The sequence below is a fragment of the Tachysurus fulvidraco genome, chromosome 21 (assembly GCF_022655615.1).
Source record: "Tachysurus fulvidraco isolate hzauxx_2018 chromosome 21, HZAU_PFXX_2.0, whole genome shotgun sequence".
Taxonomy (NCBI): Eukaryota; Metazoa; Chordata; class Actinopteri; order Siluriformes; family Bagridae; genus Tachysurus; species Tachysurus fulvidraco.
In genome coordinates, this window is record NC_062538.1 from 19,439,520 (window position 1) to 19,461,191 (window position 21,672).

Genomic DNA, 21,672 nt, shown 5'->3' on the forward strand with positions numbered 1-21,672 from the left:
CAGTATTTGTTCAAGATTATGACGGAGCTCTGAACGCTCTGCATCTGTTCATAGAGCTCAAAATTTCTGTCCATGTCCAGTTTTAAACCCAACTGGCCTTTAAATAAAGCAAACACTTTTTATAGACAGACTTATAAAAAGTAGAAAACTGTCCTTAGATTTTTTTAATTCTTTACTGTATATATCTGTATATAAAATTGATATACATTGCTTTAAGAATATATGGGAAACTCATGGGAAATGATCTTTGTATTTTGTTATAGTAATCAGTGGATTATAATGAGACTAATAGTCCGATCATAGTTGATTAATTCATACTGAGGTTCTTGGTGTATGTGTTGCTCTCTACAGCCCTCCATGGACACGACTGAGGCTTTGGATATCCTGTCTGGAGATTTCACTGATGCCACGGTAGCTCCTGTTGTCCAGAGCCCTGTTCCTCCTAAAGCCCAAGACAAACAGGTCAGAACATCACCTTACAAGAAACGTCAAATCATAACCCTGTTTCCTTTTAAGAAAACTCCCTTTGATTAAATAAATCAATTGGCCATTAAATTCATTCTAGGAACAATTTAGTTGTTGTTGTTGTTTTTGTCTGGGGTTTTTCCGGCTGCTCCTCTTCACCACAGCCGATCTGGTCCACGTATTTGATTCGGCACAGATTTTCCTTCCTGACACAACCCTCCCATTTTATCTGGGATTGGGACCAATGGCTGGTTGAGCTCTCTGAGCACGTGGGATCTTATCTCTGGACACTAGGAGGCTAGGAACAATTTACTATTCTCCAAAAACACATTTTCATATGTTTCATGGGTCTTCTAGCCCAAAGTGGAGGATCTTTCAGCTCTTGATGCCCTGGCAGGTGATTTTGTAGCTCCAGTCAAAGGCCAAAAGGTATTTCACACTGATATAAGTGTACTGAGTTACATCATCATGACCAGTAGATGGCTGTAATATTGCACAGCTTGTAGTGATGTATATCATGATATTTCTGTAGGTTTGTTCTGGTGCACCTCCTGCCCCACCATCAACTACTAAAAGCACACCACCCACCTCTGAACAGGTATAACAAATCCTGAAACTGTCTGATTTTTTTTTTTTTTAAGTTAAAGCAGCAGCTAGACTTAATGGGAACAAAGGTTGCTGGAGAAAGCAAAGTGAAAATAATGAGGAAAAACTCATCTGCTTCTGTCAGCGAGGCTTTTTTTTCATGCCAGCTTTAAGATTTATTATGCAAACTAAAATGAACCAAGATGGCAGGACTGATTTGATTTTTTTTTTCCGAGACATGGGCACTTCAGTAGACCTCATAAATACCTTTCTCTTACTATTTTTTTTAATGTCACTTGACCCACATTTGTATGATGTATTTATTAAAATTAAAATTCTGGGGAAATTAAGCTGGTTTAAAATTTTGCAAAGTATGTCTGTGTCAACAGTAAGACATCAATTATTACATATTATTATTATTATTATTATTATTATTATTATTATTATTATTATTATTATTATTATTATTATTATAAAAAGTAAAATCTTTGTGTTTGTGATAAATGCGTCATAGCTGTATATTAAACAGCGTTACACTGCCATCTAGCGGTAAAGCAAGGACATTTCTCCACTCGTTTTGTTTTTTTTATTCCTATCTTTCTTTCATTTTAATCAGAAGACTGAATCTTTGTAACGATGTAAAATATACCTGCTAATCCAACATGCATTAATTCTACTACAGCTATAAAATATTGCAATAAAAATAAAGAAATCCCGGGACCATGTCTCTGTTTGCTAACCTCTGACTAGCTTACTAGCTATCTGACTAGCTTAGCTAATGTTTGTTAGCTAACAATTCTTTGGTTAAGTTAGATCATTTTAATTGTTGTGGTTATAGTTTGTAATAAGTATGGTTTGTTTACTTGCTGTTAAATTCATACTAGTATCTATCTACCTGTGACAAATGTAAGCTTGTTTATTAGTTTTCAGCTAGTCAGCTAGGTATAGCATTAAGGTACAATGTTTGCTAGGCTAGTATTTTGTTAGTTGGTAGGAAAAAAACAAACAATTTCTTTTGCTGCAAGAGTACACGTATTAGTACTTAAAATGAGAATTTGTTTAATAGTAACTTCTCTGTACTATTTTAGGTGGATCAACATGTCATTTTTCAACTCATCTCCATTTCCTTTAGTTCTTCATTAAACACTGAATCTGTTTTCTCAGGTTGACCCCATGGCTCTGGATGCTCTTGACACTCTGGGAGACCTGTTACCTAAAGCAAAACCCGCTCCCGAGTCCCCAAAACTTAGACCTGAGCAAATAGTTGAAGTACTGAACATCTCATTATTTATTAAAGAAAATTTACAGGACTTTATATTCACCCGTATGTTCATGCAAAGAAGGATGAACTAACGTTTAGGTTTGTGTGTGTTTAGGAGGCTAAGCTCAAATCAGAGAAAGGTGTGCGTGTGGGTGAGAGAGACGACACACTCCCTCCAGGCTACAGATTCCCTAAGACAGACCCCAAATCACAACCTCCACCCCCAAAGAAAGAGGTAGAACATCATTCCAGTCTGGAAAACCTTAAATGTGGTGTTTTTATCGGTGAGTGAATTGTTTCATTATATTAACGAGTTGTTTTTATTTTTTTAACAGCCATCCATGGACCCTACTGAAGCTCTGGATATCCTTTCTGGAGATTTCACATGCGCACAGGCGGCTCCTGTGGTCCAGGCCTGTGTTCGTCCTTCGGCTCCTCCGGCAAGCGTGAGTCGCTTTAGTAAACGTGTAAAAGACAGTCAGTCATGGTTAGGGTCACAAAGAGTGAGCACAAAGTCTCCTTCCATTAACGCTTAATAACATGTTTATAATATACTACAGTGCTGTCAAAATCTCCAATCTGACCAGTCAGAATGTGTTAATGACCATTAAGCATTAATGGAAAAATATTTGAGTGAGTTTTTTTAAAGAAAATATATTAAACTTTTGGTGATAACCAGAACGGAGAGAGAGAGAGAGAGAGAGAGAGAGAGAGAGACACTACTGGACATGGTGTTTTGCAGATGATGTTTAACTTCAGAGCAGGAACAGTTACTGCATCCCACGACAAGATAGTTGATTGTTTTCCTTCTACATTGCACCCTGTACTGACACCTTCTGACCACTCAGAGGCAGGCAAACTTCATGTCTTTCTGACAGAAGACAAACAAAATTTTTTAGTCTTTCAGGGATTGATATTAATGAGCCATTGGACAGGGACGTTTTAATTTGAAGTTATCTAATAAAAGAAAATACATAAAATTCTGATTTTGAGAAGAAATCCGACCAGTGATCATTTAGACATTTAGACCCAGTGATTATTTTGTTGTTCTTGTAATCAGCTTGTTGATATTTCTGTAAAAACATTATTATTATTATTATTATTATTATTATTACTATTATTATTTTAATAAAATCTTACTAATATTCTTTACTACAGTTGCAGGATGCTGTATGAACAGAATATACAGATTATTCTGATGTTAAAGATTCTCTAATAACAAATGAACCGTTTCTCTGTCGTCAGGCCTCAATGGATTTTGATCTTGAGGAGCTTTCCGGTGATTTTGTGGCTCCCAAAAGTGCATCTAAAGTCTGTTCTGCTGCTACTACCACTGACAAACAGGTAAACATACAGTAGCTTCATCATATTCTGACTTATGATTTGTAGCACTACTATGTTGTTGTAAGTTGTCTCAAGTATTGCGTCAGCCCATGGACACATTTAGACACTGCAGCACACTTTTGTCTCCATCCTCCAGTGCTTGAGCCAATATGATGATAAAAATCATTATAACTATTTATTATTCTGCAGACGTACGTGCACATGGGTGCAACGTAAGCTTGTATTTAAAAAATTCTTCATTTTTGTCTCTGGTCTTATAATCACTTTAGTTTCATTTGGCGTTACATTATAAATGTGAATCTGTGTGAATTTCCAGGCAGACCCCATGTCTCTGGATGCCCTCGACGTTCTGGGAGACTCACTTCCCAAAGCAAAACCAACTCCTATGTCCCCAATACTGAGACCTGAGGAAATTGTTAATGTACTGAATATCTCAATTATATTTATATTATTATTCTAATAGCACATACATTATATTGAACTGAACTTTATTTTATCCTCTACACCTGCTTCGGAAGGAGGATGAACTAACGTTTAGGTTTGTGTGTGTTTAGGAGGCTACGCTCAAATCAGAGAAAGGTGTGCGTGTGGGTGAGAGAGACGACACACTCCCTCCAGGCTACAGATTCCCTAAGACAGACCCCAAATCACAACCTCCACCCCCAAAGAAAGAGGTAGCACATCATTCCAGTCTGGAAAACCTTAAATGTGGTGTTTTTATTGGTGAGTGAATTGTTTCATTATATTAACGAGTTGTTTTTATTTTTCTAACAGCCATCCATGGACCCTACTGAAGCTCTGGATATCCTTTCTGGAGATTTCACATGCGCACAGGCGGCTCCTGTGGTCCAGGCCTGTGTTCGTCCTTCGGCTCCTCCGGCAAGCGTGAGTCGCTTTAGTACAGTCAGTGTTTAGGAGTAAAGCTCTGTGATCTGAGAAGAATAAAAAAGATGTTTTTTCATATAACCTGAAGAAGGTCTGAGAAGATGATTGTTCCCATAACAGCACACGAGATGCTTTATTCATCTCACACGTTTTTATTTATTAAAGAACCTTTTTATGTGCCTGTTATCACTAATATGTATGATATTATTTTTCCATGAACACATGCATTGTAGGATAATAACGAACAAAACAAAAAAACAGATGTTAAGATGTGGGCATGATTTTATGCACTGATTCGTGCTATCTTAAAAATATATATATAATATATATAAAAATATGTATATATATTTGGGAGTCACGTGTTTAGGAAGAAATGTGAGAAATGTGTCTAAATACTTGGTATATCAGACAACATCTGTGTAATTGACGCCATGCAGTTTATCCTGAAACTAAAATTGCTGAGTTAGAGATCTTCTGCTAATAAATCGACACTTTGTCTTTCATCAGAGCTCAGCAGACTTTGACCTCGAGGAACTTGCGGGTGATTTCGTGGCTCCCACCAGTGCGTCGAAAGTCTGTTCTGCTTCATCAGCTCCCACTGCTATGGACAGACAGGTAAATCTCTCTCTTTCTCACACACACACACACACACACACACACACACACACACACACACACACACACACACACACACACACACACACAGTGTTCATATAGATTCAGCCACTGACTCTAGCAGCGTTTTGCTCCTTTAAGCTGTCGGATGGTAGCTCATCAGCCATGGACGCTCTCTCAGACACTCTGAAAGACATTCATCCAGCACCCGAGCCAGCACGTGTGTCTCCTAAAGATGTCGTTAAGGTACACAAGTAAAGATTAAATATCACTATCGACAATGTAGATGTTTATTTGGAGGTTGATTGGTTGCTTGTTGTCTCCATGATCTGCTCAGGAGAAGGACGTGGTGGAGGAAAGGCTGCATAAACCTGGCGAGAGAGACGACTCACTTCCTCCCGAGTTTCGGCCCACAGAGGCAGATATCAAGGTACTGAGACGTCCCGCACTCTCACTAATCACACGAAATTCTGTATATATCAAAATCATTCATTCATTTAATCTATTTTTTTTATTAAAGGCTGCAGCAGAAGCCAAAGGCAAAGCAGCAGCTAAGAAGGTAATTTATCAGCTACATTTCAATCACATTTGCAAGATCTATAAAGTTCACTGTGTCTTTTCACTTTGTTGCCGTCGCTGAGAAATTTGCTCACGTATCCTATTATTGGATAAATTCCTGTCTAATCATTTTGCTTTCACAGCATGGGAAAGGCTTGAATCTTGACATATCTCTAGAATTATACTTAAAATATTTTTCAAGAATTTCAATCGAATGATTGATTTTTTTTTTCTTCATTTCAAAGAATATTCCGAAAGTACTGTTTCCACTTTTTTAAAGTTTATACTGTTTATTCGTACTCTAAACATTACGATCTGATCGAGTTCTCGTTCAAATTCTCTTCACACGTTTAATCCAATCGAAATATCATTCAGATTGAACTCGGTCAGATCTTTTGCGGTGTTACATGAAGTCTGCTCAATTCGATCAAGCTATCAAGCTGAAGATTTGGTCCTGAATCACTGTCTCTTTTCCTGCTTCATCAACCAAGTATTTTTTACACAACTAAAAAGAATGTGGTCCCGACTGTCGACGATCCTCACGCTATACATTTTACATCCTTTACAAACAACACTATAGAGAAAAATTCAACAAAGTCCACAATGTACAGAGTATGCGATGAGTATAAAATGTGATCGAACATCGTAACACATGATGAGTGGTGACGGAGCGATTCGCAGCCCATCTTCTGACATTTCTGACTTATTCCTCTAATTCTCACAGCCTTCGTTCGACGACGCCGCAGCCCTCGACGCTCTGTCCAGTGACTTTGTTTCTGTTGTGCCCGGGACCTCACCTGCCCCTCAGTGTCAGGCTCCTTCTGTAAACACCTCCTCCAGCCAGAAGGTACTCATCCTCAACATCATTCTGCATTAGATCAATTCACATTAAGCAAAAAAAAATAAAAACCTCAACCGAATGTTCGTCCCTGTTAATATCTGATTACCAGAAACCAGGTCCGGTAATGGACCAACTGGCGGCTTCGCTGCTACCAGCTGATTTCCCTTCCACCAAACAAAGCGACAGCAAACCGAAGGTGATATTTTATGTGCACTAGACAATTTGTGCACTTGTATGTCATACGAATACACAGACGCGGCCTTGTAAGTCGGAATTAATTCCTGGAGCCGTGAGACGGAAATAAATCTTTCCTAGAGTATTTAATTTTATTGTCATACGTTAACACACCCTCATGTTCAACACAGATTCTTTTAGTTCATGATCGTTTATTTAGGGGATTCTGTCTGGTTTCAGGCTAAGGGTAGAAAGTCAAAATCTGCATCAAAGGTAGGTTACGATTGCACCTAAGCACAACCGTGTTACGTAAACACCTAACATTATATTACATGTGCGCTGGAACTATTTTATTTTACGCTCGTTGGAAATAATTGCATGGAATATTATGCATGAACGCCACGCTTTGGCAGATCTTCACATCAGCTGCACTCTTCTAATGGCCAGTTCATTTCCTTTTTATTTAGAAATGAATCATAGTGATAAGTAGACCGTTAGGAGCATCTTAAAGATCACACAGCGGATTGGATTTAGCTATTTCATTTCATTTACCTTTACTTACTGGGATACGATGCCTCTCTCCACATGACCAGGAGGTGAGAGCCTCAGAGTAGAGCTTTTTATTTACATTCAAACTTTTTGTATTTGTTTTATTTATCTTCCTAAACTTCATCGGGGGGGTTACCTCCAGGGTTAGGGTGTGTGTGTGGAGTTTGCATGTTCTCCCCATGCCTCGGGGGTTTCCTCCGAGTACTCCGGTTTCCTCCCCCGGTCCAAAGACATGCATGGTAGGTTGATTGGCATCTCTGGAAAATTGTCCGTAGTGTGTGTGTGTGTGTGTGTGAGTGAGTGAGAGTGTGTGTTCTGCGATGGGTTGGCACTCCGTCCAGGGTGTATCCTGCCTTGATGCCCGATGACGCCTGAGATGGGCACAGGCTCCCCGTGACCCGAGGTAGTGAGGATAAGCGGTAGAAAAAGAATGAATGAATGAACTCTATCAGGACACAAAATTACAGCATTTTTTGTCAAATATTTGAATATTTGAAGTTGCAAAATCTGAGTGATTCCATCTGCTCCAGTGATATGATCCTGATAAGCATTCAGGCATTCAGCATACATTATGATGGAGTTTGCGTTTATCAGTGGATTTAAAAGATGGGATTAGTGATTTCTGTGTGTAAAGGGTGGGTTATCTTCGGGGAGCTTTTATTAAACTTTACCGACTGTACCTTTAATACAGGTAGATCGATTAAGAAGCCGTAATTATATTTTATTGTCCGTGTCTGTTTTGCTTTTGATCTGTATCTCAGTCCCGTCAGGATTTTGTGGAGTTATTTTTGCATTTTTATTATTTATTTATTTATTTATTTTCTCGAGGAAACTACTTAAATGAAATCGCACCGCTCTGCACGGTGAAACTGCAACCACAGGATTCTTCTTTTTAACTCCAACCATTGAAGACACACACGTCTTGACTCTCTATCCTAGCTGTACTCAAGATGGCTTTGTCTGAATTTGCAAAATCCTGCAGGGACTCCTATCTGCTTATTTTATACATCGCACTGCTGCCATATGAAGTAATCCGGGCTGTTTTTGGACACCTGCGTGAATGAGATGACGTACGCTTGTTCCTATGAGCGTATATTCATAACTCATATATCTTTTTCAGAAACCTGCAGCCGCCGACGCCCCAGCCGTGGAAACCCTCCCTGCCAAGCCAAGCTCAGACGTCGTGTCCACGTCCACCACAAAGAAAGGCGGGAAGAGCTAGACGTCTCACACACAAGTAAACCACAAATCTCAAAATATCTAAATATCCGCCTGTATATTCAAGCTACATATCACTCAACTCTTGTTCTGTGCTGGCTTTCAGGTGGCTGCCAACCCGAAGCGGTAAAGAGACGGCAATCCGAGAAGCTGCTGGAAAGAATACATACTATACATATTATATATTGCAATGGTAGAAAGGTGGACAGAACTTTAACTGCAAAAACACATCCAACACAGACACTGTTTAAAACACCAGCATTAGATGGTCCATGTGTAAAAAAAATAAATAAATAAAAATAATGATGATAATATAAAGAAAAAAATCTGGGATCAGTGCATGGAAATAACCCCCAGCATGAATCCCCAGATGTCCATTAGAGCAATGCTGATTGGATTTAAAGCAAATAGAATAAGAAAGGCAATTATTTTTCCTTTTCGGATAAATGGAAGGACGCTGATGTGCCTTAGTTGCTGTTACTGTTTAACATCTCTTTAAGGATTAGGTATATTGTAATGCATGGTTATTTTTTTTTTATTATTTTTTATTTTTTTGGTTTGATCTGGGGAATTTTTTTATAGTAATGAGTTATATTGCCACTCCTTTATAAACACTAGTGTACAGCACGTCCACTTTGGTTTACTTTGTCTAGTTTACAGTATAGAGTTATGATTATATTATTTACATGATGTTTGTGCATAAGGGCTTTCCTGTGTATGTCTTTATTCAGGCTGACTGTCTTCTTTTTTTTTTTTTTTTTCTCTCAGCCAGATCTAAAACATACATAATGTAGGAGGTCTGAAAGCGATTACTGGCAAGCCTTAGAAGACAGATAAACTTCCTTTAAGCATCATGTGAAGCTGTTATGTGGTTCAGTGAACGATTGAAACACCACCTTAACTTGTCCTGTAGAGTAGACGCACCACAGCGTCTTAATTACAGCTCGAGTAGGATGTGGCAGACCAAGTAGAGATCTTTGTTTCGTTTTGAACTAACAGCTCTTGCACTGTTAATAAACAGCTCACACTAGTGTGCGTTACGTTCACCTTTCCATTAAGACCCCCTTTTTTTTCTGCACATGACATACAGCTTTAGTCCCGATGAGTCGAGAAGAAACATGCACTCTTAATATAGTGCCTTTAGTTTTGGTTCACTACGTCTTCCTGTTGTGGTGATCTCACAATACTGTGCCTTTCTGCTGAAGCTCATTTTTAACCCATTGACAGAGATGTGGAGGGGAGATATTTTTTTTTTCGGGTTAATTAATAAAAAAGAGATTTAAAATTTTCAACATGTTTGGTGAGACTTTCTTGAATGGTGATGTTCAATAATTCTTGGTTTCGAATTTAGTTCTTCACGTTAAATCATTGACTAACTTCACTTTGTATTATTATTATTATTACAAAGAAGGGAAAGGGCAAATTAAGCTTAACAAGTACTAAGTTTATTTATAAAATGATTACATAATTCATCTATTAAAATTATCTACAAAACAACTGGAAACAGAGGCTTGGTTTTAACAGTTTAAAGGAATACTACGTGCAGAAATAATGTTCTCAGAAGAAAATCTGGTGGTATGTTTTAAAAGAAATCTGAAATAAAAAAAATGTTTTAACATTAATTTTCTTGGTCACGGTGCCTAAAAGTCTGGAGGATTGGGTAGAGTTTTGTGGCCCGCTGGTCTGCTTCGGGGTCTGCAAATATCAACACGAGAGACGTTTTAATTCATTTATATACAAATAATGTTCAAAAATTAGAAGGGACAATATATACATTTAAACAGCTTACCGTCTTTTGTAATGATGAGGGCATCGTCTTGTTCTTATACCTTGAGGAGATTAGAGAAAGTGTTTTATTCCTTTTATCGTGTGGTTAGAAGATCGTTATTTCTCAAATCAGCTGAAACTCAACACTCAATGAAATGTTCATTTGAGATAGAGAGAGAGTTGATTGATTGATTGATTGATCGATCGATTGATTGACAGACAGACAGACCGTTTCTAATGCCTGAGACCACATTAAATATCTGGGATATATATTTTTATTTATTTAAAGCTGGAAATAAACAAAATAAAAAAACAAAACAAAAGGATGTCCACCATCTTGACTACTCAATATTCAAAATGTTGCCTAATTTTTAATCCACTATTTATATGTAACCAAATTAGCTGATATATTGATCATGTTCACCTTTTTTGTACAAAAGATCAAATTCTACATGAGTCCGATCTCTGTTACAGAAGCATGTGTTCAGACAACATGCTGTTGGGTTTGATCTAACATGCATCATGAGGTTTTGAAATTTTCAAATTCAGGTAAATATTTCAGAAAAATATATAAAAGTTGTTGCTGGTAATACAATTTGTAATGAAAACATTTGTGGTAAATTGAAACAGGATGCTAATGTTAGTGCTCTCAAACTCTTTTACCTCACGACAGACAGACAGATCTACAGACAGACAGATAGCTAGACAGACAGACAGATCGACAGACAAATAGATAGATAGACAGACAGACAGACAGATGGAGACATACATACAGACATCAGACAGACAGACAGACAGACAGACCGACAGACAGACCGACAGATAGATAGATAGATAGATAGATAGATAGATAGATAGATAGATAGATAGATAGAGAGATAGATTGAAAGACAGATAGATAGATAGATAGATAGATAGATAGATAGAGAGACAGACAGACAGACAGACAGATAGATAGATAGATAGATAGATAGATAGATAGATAGACAGACAGACAGACAGACAGACAGATAGATAGATAGATAGATAGATAGATAGATAGATAGATAGATAGATAGATAGATAGATAGATAGATAGATAGATAGATTGGAGCTGTTTGGTTACAGTAACTCACACTAGACAATTAGAGGGTCTCATTCAGGACTGTTACATTTACATTTATGGCATTTGACAATCATCCAGCACGATACACAAAAGTGCTTTTAAGTCTGATATAGGAAGTGAAATTAAGTGTTATGTCACAGAAGACACTATAAAGAAAGTGTGTAACTAGGTCATAACAACAGGTTTTAAAAATTTGGGTAAAAAAATGAAAAACTTTTTACAACAGCAACACATGAATAAATACTGAGTACTAAGAGTGTATTAAGGTGGTGTTTATTCAGACTTGTTGTAATTTAGGTTAGCTCTTACTCTTATTTTGGGATTAGTACATGCCTTAACTCATCATTAGTTCATGTTTTGATTCAGATATCAGTGTGTGATTATTCACACACTCTTATTGTAACATTACCAAAATTTGTTCTTTTTTGTGTTAGCAAAAAATTCATTTCCTGTAACAGTGTACATTTTCTTAAACCGTTGTATGCACCGCTCCAAAGTTGTGTTTTTATTATTGTTTTTTTTTTTTTTTTGTCGTGTCAGCACGAAATATAAAATGCATTCTATCTTTAATGTACCATGAGATATTGTGGCTAAAAATGTGTCTATGGAGTGATCTATCAATGGTGGGGATGATGATGGTGATAGTGATGTTGATGATGATGATGCTTACGATTGCAGTAAACAATGGTGATGACCAGAAGCAGGAGCAGAAATCCACATCCAGCAGCCAAAGGAATGAAGATGTGCTGCTCACAACCCAAAAGTACATCTATCGTCACAGGAGTCTTGTTCTCTGCCGTGTATATTAAACAAACGGAATGTGAGTGGAGGAAAAGTGAAAAGTCAAATCTTTGTACACAACAGCTTCATTTCTGCTCGCTGGTGTATGTGTACTTAATACACCTAATACAATAAAGGCCTAATAATAATAATAATAATAATAATAATAATAATAATAATAATAATAATAATAATAATATTACCTCTAGGATTATTTGGACATTTCAATGCAGGAGTTGGTGTGGCAACCAATGCTTGCTTGGGGGTTGTTGGTATCTTTGGTTTGATTGTTGTTGGGACTGAAAAAAAAATACTACAGTATATACTGTATGATCTATATGTACTTGTATATTACACATATTAAAAAAAAAAGATAGATAACCCATCATTTAATAGTAGAACATTAAAATGTTAAATCATTAATATTGTATTAATTTTTTTTATTTATTTAAATCATACTCATTTTCAAATTTCGTTTTTCCTATATGCTTCCTGGATGCATATACACATCTAATATAGACATCTTATCATTGTTTATTTATTTATTTATTTATTTATTTATTTATTTATTTGTAGTCATTTGGCCAAGAAAGGATTATAATGCATATTTGAGCTTGATGTAACTTAGTAATAAAACTAAAAGCATAAATTATATGAACTAAAGTAAACTACGACATTGTAGTTGACTGTAAAATGCGGTTTGTTTTGATCAGCTGCCTAAACACAAGCCGACCTAGATATTGATGGAAAATTTCACTTCCTAAATGATTGCAACATTATAAAACATAACTGTAAAATAAGCATAAAGTCTTAACTATGTATGGATCATTATCCAAGTGAATATTTGACTGGAATAACACGTCTAGCAGTTTGATCATCTGCGTGTGTTTGGGCATCAGGTACAGTACAGCTGACCAGACCATGATGACCTCTGTGCTGTGTTATGTCTGTATAATGAATGGTGTTGGGGTTATAATGCGCTTATTAGCTGTGCAGATGTTCACTAACCCACCTGTTTCTCCGCGCAGTTTGGTGGTGCAGGTGAAAAGCAGCTCGTTGTTGTTGATGGAGACGCTGCTGTAAGTGCCGCTGTCCTTCACCGACTCAAATGAGTTCAACTGGAGACATTTCTCACTTATTGTGAATTTATTCTCGTTAGCTGCTGTGCCTTTCTTCTTACTTTTGCTGAAGAGCCCAATATATTCAAAGCCGTTTTCTTTCATTCGAAACCAAAAGACTGAACTTGTTACCAAATCATGGTTGCAATTGATGGTCGCAGGATCATTTTCTTTTATAACCATCTCACCAACATCACCTTCAACACCTAAATACGTCAATACATCTTAGATCATTATTTCAATATCATTTTATAAAAATCTATCTATCTATCTATCTATCTATCTATCTATCTATCTATCTATCTATCTATCTATCTATCTATCTATCTATCTATCTATTAGCCACCAATTGCACCAATAATATATATATATAATAAATTATTAATTATTGGTGCGATGGTATATATTGTGTATATAATTATACACAATATATACAATATATTAATATATTGTGATTGTGTATATACATTAATTTCTTTGCGATTGGTGGCTAAATGATTTTATATATATACCCAAACGGTATACCTTTTATTTATTTATTTATTTATTTATTTATTTATTTAGGAAAAGGCTGGCAAATGAAAAAAATGTGGTTTTAAAAAAAGGAAGTATTACTGTTTCTAGAGAATCAGAATGTTTCTAACTAAATTGAAAGTGAACATATTTATACTATTATATACGGTATATAGAAGTTCAGCAATTAGGTATATAATATACCTTACAGTATATATTTATATGTAGCTATTTATTTATTTCAAAAATGGAAATACCCAGAGTTTAAAAAATAATTATTAAATAAAACCAACTTGGGTTAAAAAAGTATATAAACTTTTTGAAAAGTTGAAATTTGGTTAGAAAATTATAACAATCCAAAACCATAACTATAATTATATTACTATAATTATAACCGTCGTATATTCATCCAGATGTGATGCAATGCACTGTGTTACTTGTTCAATTCTATTTACATCGACTTAATCATCTCTTATGACTCTAGTACACCCATCAATATCAATATCAATCAATCGCATTTCTTACCTTGATATACAAATAAAAGAACAATCAGAATCAGCGTCATTATTAAGTTTTTGTCTGATTTCTCGCTCAGGTTTTTTTTTTTCCAGTTAATTCCACCAGCTAGAACATGAACAATGTGAAGAAGTGATATCATGGCGTGATATCATTTCTCCTCCCAGTTTCTCATTGACATTTCTCTTTTATTCACTGCACTGCACACTTTGTTAGACTAAACAGATCTGTCAAAAAAAAGAAAGAAAGAAAAAGAAAAAGGTTGACAGTGACTAACACAAAAGAAACAATATTGGAATTTTGAATTATTAAGAATTGCACAGAATATGTTAAACATTTTAAAACAGTTAGTATTTTAATAACATCGAATTTTTTTAAAATCATGATAACTTTTTTAACAACATTTTTTATTGAACCTGATCATTTTCTGCATTCATTTATTTAAGATATTTAACATATAAGATGGTTTATATGGTGTGATATAATCTGTCACAAGCTCTAACCAAATTTCAGGGTTATTACAACATTTTAATACGAACTGTTAATACGCAGTACTAATAAAAAGTTTAGTGAATGTATAGTGAAGGTTTATATTCCTTTCAGACTGGTGCATGAGTCTGAAAAACACAATGCAATCAATTTGATTAACTCTGGATTTTCACCATTTATTTAGAAACCTGCATTCGTGTGCATGTGTAAAGACGTTTGATTGTGAGCTTATAGAAGTGGATCACATATAACGGAAATTGGATAAATGTTACTATCTTTTATACATCATGCATTTTGCAGCATTGTTGCAGAACCATGCACCAGGCTGAGGGTCTTGCAGAGCGCGTGGCGCACTGAAACCCACCAATCAGAAGCCGAGCTGAGACCCTTCTCTAAAACCGCAGAAACTTTACACGCACCAGATACTAAACATCATCCATCTAAACTACAGCCATTTTCGTTGTAGCACTATAAAATCCAATGCAAGTGAAATGTGCAAAGTATTCAATAAAAACGGACGGATCAAACCAGTTTGCGTGAAGTTTTGAAAATCAATTGTCATATGCCCTGAAATAGAGAAGAGAAAGTGCAAATACCCCGTGATCATAAACACAGAAGGAAAATAAACATAATAACTGTATAGAAAGCAGAAAAAACATGCCTAAAATATAGCACTTCAAATAACAGCCTAGTAAAAAGTAATCTATAGTAAATTCATGTTAAATTAACGAGTTAGATTCAGTAAATTATGTGTGTGTTTGTGTGTGTGTGTGTGTGTGTGTGTGTGTGTGTGTGTGTGTGTGTGTGTGTGTGTGTGTGTGTGTGTGTGTGTGTGTGTGTAAATGCAATACACTTGTGTATAACATGGAAGTACAGTAGTGTGTTTGTCTTTGCATGCTGTAGTATTATAATTTCCCTGCACTGGAATTAAGAGGCCCAAAGCTTTTCCAGCACGACCTCACTATGATAATGATCTCACTAGATAATGATCTCACTAAAGTTCTTGAAGCCGATCGAGCACAAATCCACACAACCATACTTTAACATCTAGTGGAAAGCCTTCTTAAAGCAACTGAGTTTATCATGCCATCACAGGGGTACTAAACCTGCAACGTTCAATAATCTGGAGTATTAAATATGTTTAATTTTTTGAGTACCTATCTTTTATCCAGAAGGATGATTGTAGTGTTCCCTTAATTATCTTTACTAATTTAAGGTACAAAACCAAATTTTTGGTTCTGGATCCACATTTCAAGGTGTAGGATACATAGGAAAGGTATAAAAGATAAACCTTTGACCTCAACAACAAGGGCAGTTACAGTTCAGTAACTTTGTTAGTATCTTTTAATATTAGAAATGTTTTTTTGTTTTTTTTTTAGATTTTTCAATTCTTTTTTTTTCTGAGAATAGATAAAAGATACACTAGTATGATGTGCACTTCTTCAATATTGGCACATGGTTCTTTTTTTAATGCATTTGGCAGAAGCTTTTATCCAGAGTGACTTTCATTTAAAACAACTGAGGAATTGAGGGTTAAGAGCCTTGGTCAGGGGCCCAGCACAGGTAGATCGGTGGACCTGGAATTCAAACTCACAACATTCTGATTGAAAGTCCAACATCTTAACACATGTGTATGTTTACAAAAATAAAATAAAATAAAATATATATATATAAATGGGACTTCTGGAAGATCCCCGAGATCTTCAACTCATTTGCAAATGTATGGTAGAATTAAACCAGTTTCTGAACAAAATAGGTCACATCTCAAACAGGCTACTGAGTTTGATCATCATCATCATCATCATCATCATCATCATCATAAAAAAAAATGAAAGAAATAAAATCATTACCTAATTACTTCAGTGGCCTCCTGTAACTGATACCTTTAGGATACAGTGGAACAGGAGCTTCACAGCAAATGTCACTAAATCATCAGGATCATGTTCCTGAAGAATGTTCCTAATGAATCAGGATTCATGCAATCATGTTAACCAGAATCATGGACCAGAATCTCAACAAAAAGTTACCAACATCTTGCAGAATCCATGCTCTGAAGATTTGAGTGTATTCTTAAGGTAAAGATGAGTCATATCCAGTATTAGTATGATGTTTTTTTAATAAAGCATCTGTTAAGTCTATTTAGAATACTTTAGAAATCCGGTAAGTATTTAGAGTAAATGTGCTTTACTGGGTATAAAGAAACTCTATAACAGACCTGCCGCAGGGCAAAAAAAACAAAAAAACAAAAAAAACAAAGGCAAGGGGGCTTAGGTGAATACTGCCCCCTGTGGGCTGAAATGTGTCCTGGTTCTTTCTTTTTTTTAAGAGTCAGTATGTTATCCTTTGTCACCTGTGTCAAACTCAGCTTCCTGAGCATAACAACCCTACTTTATGCTCTTTTGTTCTCTTACACACCTCACCTTCAGCACAGGTAATTCTTTTTTGTGGACTAGAACTCAGCGGTGAAGTCATCCTCATCCTCCTCCTCCTCCTCGGCTGGAATGTTTGCTGACTTGAATTGCCATCATATCACCATGACTTCTGAGTGATTTAGCAGATTAGAAGCTTCCAAGTAATTCAAGACAATAATTTTATAAAGTTATCCTTTTGTTAATTCTTTATAGACTTAAAGATTAAGACTGACAGAAAATCTGAAGGTGTTTCCTTTTTCTTATAGAATCTTAACTGACTGTATCATATCTTATCTTTTTTATAAAAGTTATAAATGAGAAGGATGTTGGAAGCTTTAGAAAAGCACAACTTTAGTACCTTTGTCACTTTGGAGAGATCACCAATCATCGAAAATGACTGAAACAACATATCCCATGAATGAAGTCACATGATTTTGACCACATGGTGTCACTAATAAGGCATTATTGAAGACCTAAGATTTGTTAGACTAAAGAAAACAAACAGCAAGATAAAAAAAAAAAAGGTAAAAGCAAAGGTTACGAGAAAAGAAATAGAAGCTTCAAGAAAGTAGCATTTATGTACTTCGACTGAGGTAGAAAACAAATTGTGTTTGAACTCATGAACTTCTGATCAATTCAATTCAGTTCCATTTTATTTGTATAGTTTTTAACAATGGACATCATCACAAAAAAGCGTTATAGAAATATATAAATTCATAAGAGACATTTAGTTTATCCCTATTGTGCAAGCCAGAGGTGACGGTGGTGAGGTAAAACTACCTGAGATGACCGTTAGAGGATCCAGACTCCATTTGGGTGACACCAGACAGATAAAATGATTATAAAACGATTTCCCTTGTATAATGATGTACTATATGGTGAAAAAGAGCAACTGTTCACTCTGCACAGTCTTCTTCACTGCTCGACTGGTCCCACCATCTCTCAGGGTAAGAGGTAAGTATGCATCAAGAGTCTTTTCTGTTTTTGCACCGAGGGGGTGGAATGAACATCCCCAATATGTCTGAACAGCTGAGTCACTGGCTATCTTCAAATGACGAGTGAAGACCAACCTCTTGCAACTAAAACTTATTTTTTCCCTGTTTATCTATTTAATCTAAAAAAAAAACTAATACCCTGATGGTATTCTTAGGCTGTGACCTGGTGAACCAGCGTTAATGTATTCACTGATGGAGAGCTCTGGATAAGGGAATCTGCCAAAATGGCGGTAATCTTAATGTAAATGTAAATGATGGAGGTTTGAGTGGAAAACCGTTAACTGCAGTCCAAAGCCATCTTCATAGTTTCTAAATAGTCCATGTGGGCAGAAGCTGTCCATCCTCAGAAGCAGTGAGCAGCCTACTGTACAAGCAACAAGAACTACTCAATATCATGAGCAGGGCATCAGGATGGAACCAGCAGTAGAAGCTTGAACATCAATAGAAGAACCAGCCTTTATTTGTCACGTCTATAGAAATTATTTTCTAAGCTTCTTAGGATTTCCAGGTCAGAGAACAAGATAGAACCAACAGTAGAACCCAACAGCTTGGGGCAGCTTGGTGGTACTGGGGCTTGAACCCCCAACCTTCTGATCAGTAATTTACATAAAGCTTTCATACTGGGCTTCTACAGCTCTTGGGTGGTGAGTTTGAGGGAGGAAGATACTGAAATGTTCAAGTGGGTTGTACATTGGAACCATCTGTGATTTGTGATCGTTTCAGTACAGGATGTTTTGTTCTTGCCAAAAAAAAAAAAAAAAAGGTGTTGTTGTGACAAAAAAAGTTTCCCTTCCAAATAATGACCAGAGAAAAAACTGGACTGTGAGTTGTGTATCATACAAAAGTTTAGCCTGAGGTAAGCATTGATGAAAAGCATCTGATATTAGTGCGGAGTTGTGCTGTGGAAAAAAAAAATACAGCAGTGTAAATAACATCATGAACGACCACTTCCTGAGAACAATGGAAAAGTGTCTTGAGCTCATGAAAGTTTCAAATGTCTGCTAGTTTGTGGAAGTTAGCCCACTGGGCTGTGGGCGTAAAGAAATCCTCCGAAGTGTGAAAGGAAAAGCTGCCTACACATCAGCAATCCACACTAACCTGACACTTTTAATGTCGCAATATCGTCTTGCGTGACGTGATTTATGTTCAGTGGGAAAATAACGCAATTTCGTCGAGGCCGCACAAAGGGAAAGACTGCAAGTTACTGAAAACATCCACCCAGGCATGGCGTTATAAAGCTAAATCTCTTACTGACACACAGACAAAACCTGATGTGTGATTTTTCATAACAATCCAGTGTGTATTATTTTCCAGTAAAGAATCTTGTCCTGATTTTTTTTTTTTTTTTTTTAGTCTTGTCCCGATTTGTTTTTCTTCTATCGCATCTATCGCTTTGCCTATGCTAACTTTTTGTCGTTATTTTTTAGAGATGTGATGATGGCAGTTCACTGATGTCTCCCATCTGATCTGATTGCGCTTAAAATGTGAGAAAGAAGAAGCTCGTCTTTAAAGAAAACCCAAGTACACAACATCACAAACTATCCCAGTGACCAGGATAATGCAGCTTTCTTTATCTTGTAAGCTTCATAGCTCATTATATCAGTTTCCTGCCTTATCTATAGTATTTCTCCTAGCTTGCGCATGCACCAGATTCAGTATCTGCACCATTTACAATAAGGTTAAAAATAACTTTTTTTTTTTTTTTTTTAAAGTAGCCTGGTGTAATAATAACGCATGTTTCTGTTTCTTTGCGTCTCTTCTGTGAAAGGTTGAGAGTTACCTTATGACTGATGGTCCACCCTCTGTTTCCATTCCCCACACGTAGCTTTGAGTCATCGTGTCACTTCTGGTACTTTCTCACTCTGTGCTTAATGTCTGACCTGGGGATCCCTGTGTGACTCAGAAAAGTGAAAAAACAAAGGGTTCCTACAGAAAATAACACCCTTAGATGTGTATATGTGGCTATGAATAAATAGAGAGAGACAGAGAGAGATAGAGAGAGAGAGAGAGAGAGAGAGAGAGAGAGTGGGATGGGGATTACCTGGGCATTCCTTTCAGACCGAGACTCCAACTCATCCCCTGGTGCACCACAATAGAAGCAGTGGATGAGTAAGACAGCGTCCTACACAGAAGACTTTACTCAGGTGGAGAGCAGAAACAAGATTATTCTATGATTTTAAAGACAGTGAAACGAGACACATTCAGTACAGGCTTAGATTCAGAAACAAGGTCCAGGAACGAAGAGCTGGAACGTCGTCCGAAGCGACCGCACACGAGCCGAGACGAGGTCTAGAGGAGGTATTTTTCTTCTCCACACGTCTACACGCTTCTACACACGTGACTTTCAGCCTCAGACCAAACTGAACAGACTTGCTTTGCAAATGCAAATCAGTTTGCACAAATCAGTAATGTAAATCACACAGTAATTTAAAACAGATTTTAATTAGTAAATGTTAGATTTAGATTTTAATTAGAATAATTGAATTAAATCTGTTTTAAATTACTGTGTGATTTATATTTCATATAGATACAGAAAAGAAATGTGAGTTTTCTTTGATATTTATCAAATAGATCCATCAGATCAGTTATTAACATTACAAAAGGCTGATTAAGGTTCTGTACATTTGGTGAAATCAGAAATGTTAAAGAACATTAGAGTTAGTTTCAGTAAATTACGTGTGTGTGTGTGTGTGTCTGTGTGTGTGTGTGCCTGTGTGTGTGTGTGTGTGTGTGTGTGTGTGTGTGTGTGTGTGTGTCTGTGTGTGTAGATAGATAGATAGATAGATAGATAGATAGATAGATAGATAGATAGATAGATAGATAGATAGATAGATAGATAGATAGATAGATAGATATTAAAGAACATTATAGTTAGTTTCAGTAAATTATGTGTGTGTGTGTGTGTGTGTGTGTGTGTGTGTGTGTGTGTGTGTGTGTGTGTGTGTGTGTGTGTGTGTGTGTGTGTGTGTGTGTGTGTGTGTGTCTGTCTGTGTCTGTGTCTGTGTATGTGTAGATAAATAGATAGATAGATAGATAGATAGATAGATAGATAGATAGATAGATAGATATATAGATAGATAGATAGATAGATAGATAGATAGATATCTTCATGTTTCTGTAAAGCTGCTTTATGACAATGTCCGTTGTTAAAAGCTCTAGACAAATAAACTAAATTGAACTGAATTAAAAGTTTGCATTATCTCATAATTATATAAAAAAATTCTTTTAGTTTTATTATTTATTACTTTGTTTTTATTTCTTTACCTTTAACATTTTAAAGACTATTATTGCATACTTACAATCTGTCTTACATCTGTACAGTGTCCTTGTGAACTTATTTATTTATTTATTTGTTTGTTTGTTTGTTTGTTTGTTTGTTTTCTTGTTTGTTTATTTATTTACTGCTGTTGTTGTTCTCTGATATTCGTGACGTTTGTTTGGAATAATTTCAATTATTTTGTTGTTTTTTTTCTCAACCGTGTT

General features: G+C 36.2%; 2 protein-coding genes and 1 long non-coding RNA gene across 36 annotated transcripts in view; 1 reads left to right on the top strand and 2 right to left on the bottom strand.

The window, feature by feature from the left end:
* cast (calpastatin) overlaps window positions 1-9,787 on the top strand; it is a 44,714-nt gene extending 34,927 nt beyond the window's left edge. For 25 of the 33 annotated variants that reach the window (XM_047805412.1, XM_047805417.1, XM_047805425.1 and 22 more), the window contains 19 exons: window positions 352-462; window positions 823-894; window positions 998-1,063; window positions 2,215-2,319; window positions 2,427-2,546; window positions 2,647-2,757; window positions 3,557-3,655; window positions 3,972-4,076; window positions 4,210-4,329; window positions 4,430-4,540; window positions 5,048-5,155; window positions 5,297-5,401; window positions 5,493-5,585; window positions 5,676-5,714; window positions 6,438-6,560; window positions 6,664-6,750; window positions 6,969-7,001; window positions 8,398-8,514; window positions 8,602-9,787. In XM_047805412.1, the coding sequence (XP_047661368.1) occupies window positions 352-462; window positions 823-894; window positions 998-1,063; window positions 2,215-2,319; window positions 2,427-2,546; window positions 2,647-2,757; window positions 3,557-3,655; window positions 3,972-4,076; window positions 4,210-4,329; window positions 4,430-4,540; window positions 5,048-5,155; window positions 5,297-5,401; window positions 5,493-5,585; window positions 5,676-5,714; window positions 6,438-6,560; window positions 6,664-6,750; window positions 6,969-7,001; window positions 8,398-8,499 (1,710 nt within the window). In that variant the 3' untranslated portion in view covers window positions 8,500-8,514; window positions 8,602-9,787. Of the gene's footprint in view, window positions 1-351; window positions 463-822; window positions 895-997; window positions 1,064-2,214; window positions 2,320-2,426; window positions 2,547-2,646; window positions 2,758-3,556; window positions 3,656-3,971; window positions 4,077-4,209; window positions 4,330-4,429; window positions 4,541-5,047; window positions 5,156-5,296; window positions 5,402-5,492; window positions 5,586-5,675; window positions 5,715-6,437; window positions 6,561-6,663; window positions 6,751-6,968; window positions 7,002-8,397; window positions 8,515-8,598 lie in introns of all 33 variants that reach the window. The other 8 variants (XM_047805413.1, XM_047805414.1, XM_047805415.1 and 5 more) reach the window with 8 other exon arrangements.
* A 131-nt stretch (window positions 9,788-9,918) lies between these two features.
* cd8a (CD8a molecule) lies at window positions 9,919-14,469 on the bottom strand. Its single transcript, XM_027152621.2, has 6 exons — window positions 14,304-14,469; window positions 13,160-13,471; window positions 12,351-12,446; window positions 12,038-12,160; window positions 10,285-10,324; window positions 9,919-10,190 (listed from the first exon to the last, which is right to left on the bottom strand). The coding sequence occupies exons 1-6, from the start codon at window positions 14,434-14,436 to the stop codon at window positions 10,136-10,138; spliced, it is 759 nt and encodes a 252-aa protein (XP_027008422.2). The 5' UTR covers window positions 14,437-14,469; the 3' UTR covers window positions 9,919-10,135.
* A 3,372-nt stretch (window positions 14,470-17,841) lies between these two features.
* Window positions 17,842-20,580, bottom strand: LOC113646447. 2 transcript variants are annotated; one of them, XR_007139011.1, is made up of 3 exons: window positions 20,231-20,580; window positions 19,970-20,115; window positions 17,842-19,088 (listed from the first exon to the last, which is right to left on the bottom strand). It is a non-coding gene; the product is annotated as an uncharacterized LOC113646447 (long non-coding RNA). The 2 variants fall into 2 exon arrangements; XR_003441446.2 differs by having other exon boundaries at window positions 19,970-20,079; window positions 20,231-20,578.
* Between the last annotated feature and the right edge of the window lie 1,092 nt (window positions 20,581-21,672).

What these genes read in the sequence shown, in the direction of transcription:
- cd8a (XM_027152621.2), bottom strand. Translation starts at nt 14,436, where the DNA reads ATGATATCACTTCTTCACATTGTTCATGTTCTAGCTGGTGGAATTAAC. An exon ending in CACCATTGTTTACTGCAATC is followed by an intron (nt 10,325 to 12,037) that starts GTAAGCATCATC and finishes AATCTCCTCAAG; the next exon opens with GTATAAGAACAAGACGATGC. An exon ending in CCTCATCATTACAAAAGACG is followed by an intron (nt 10,191 to 10,284) that starts GTAAGCTGTTTA and finishes TGATATTTGCAG; the next exon opens with ACCCCGAAGCAGACCAGCGG.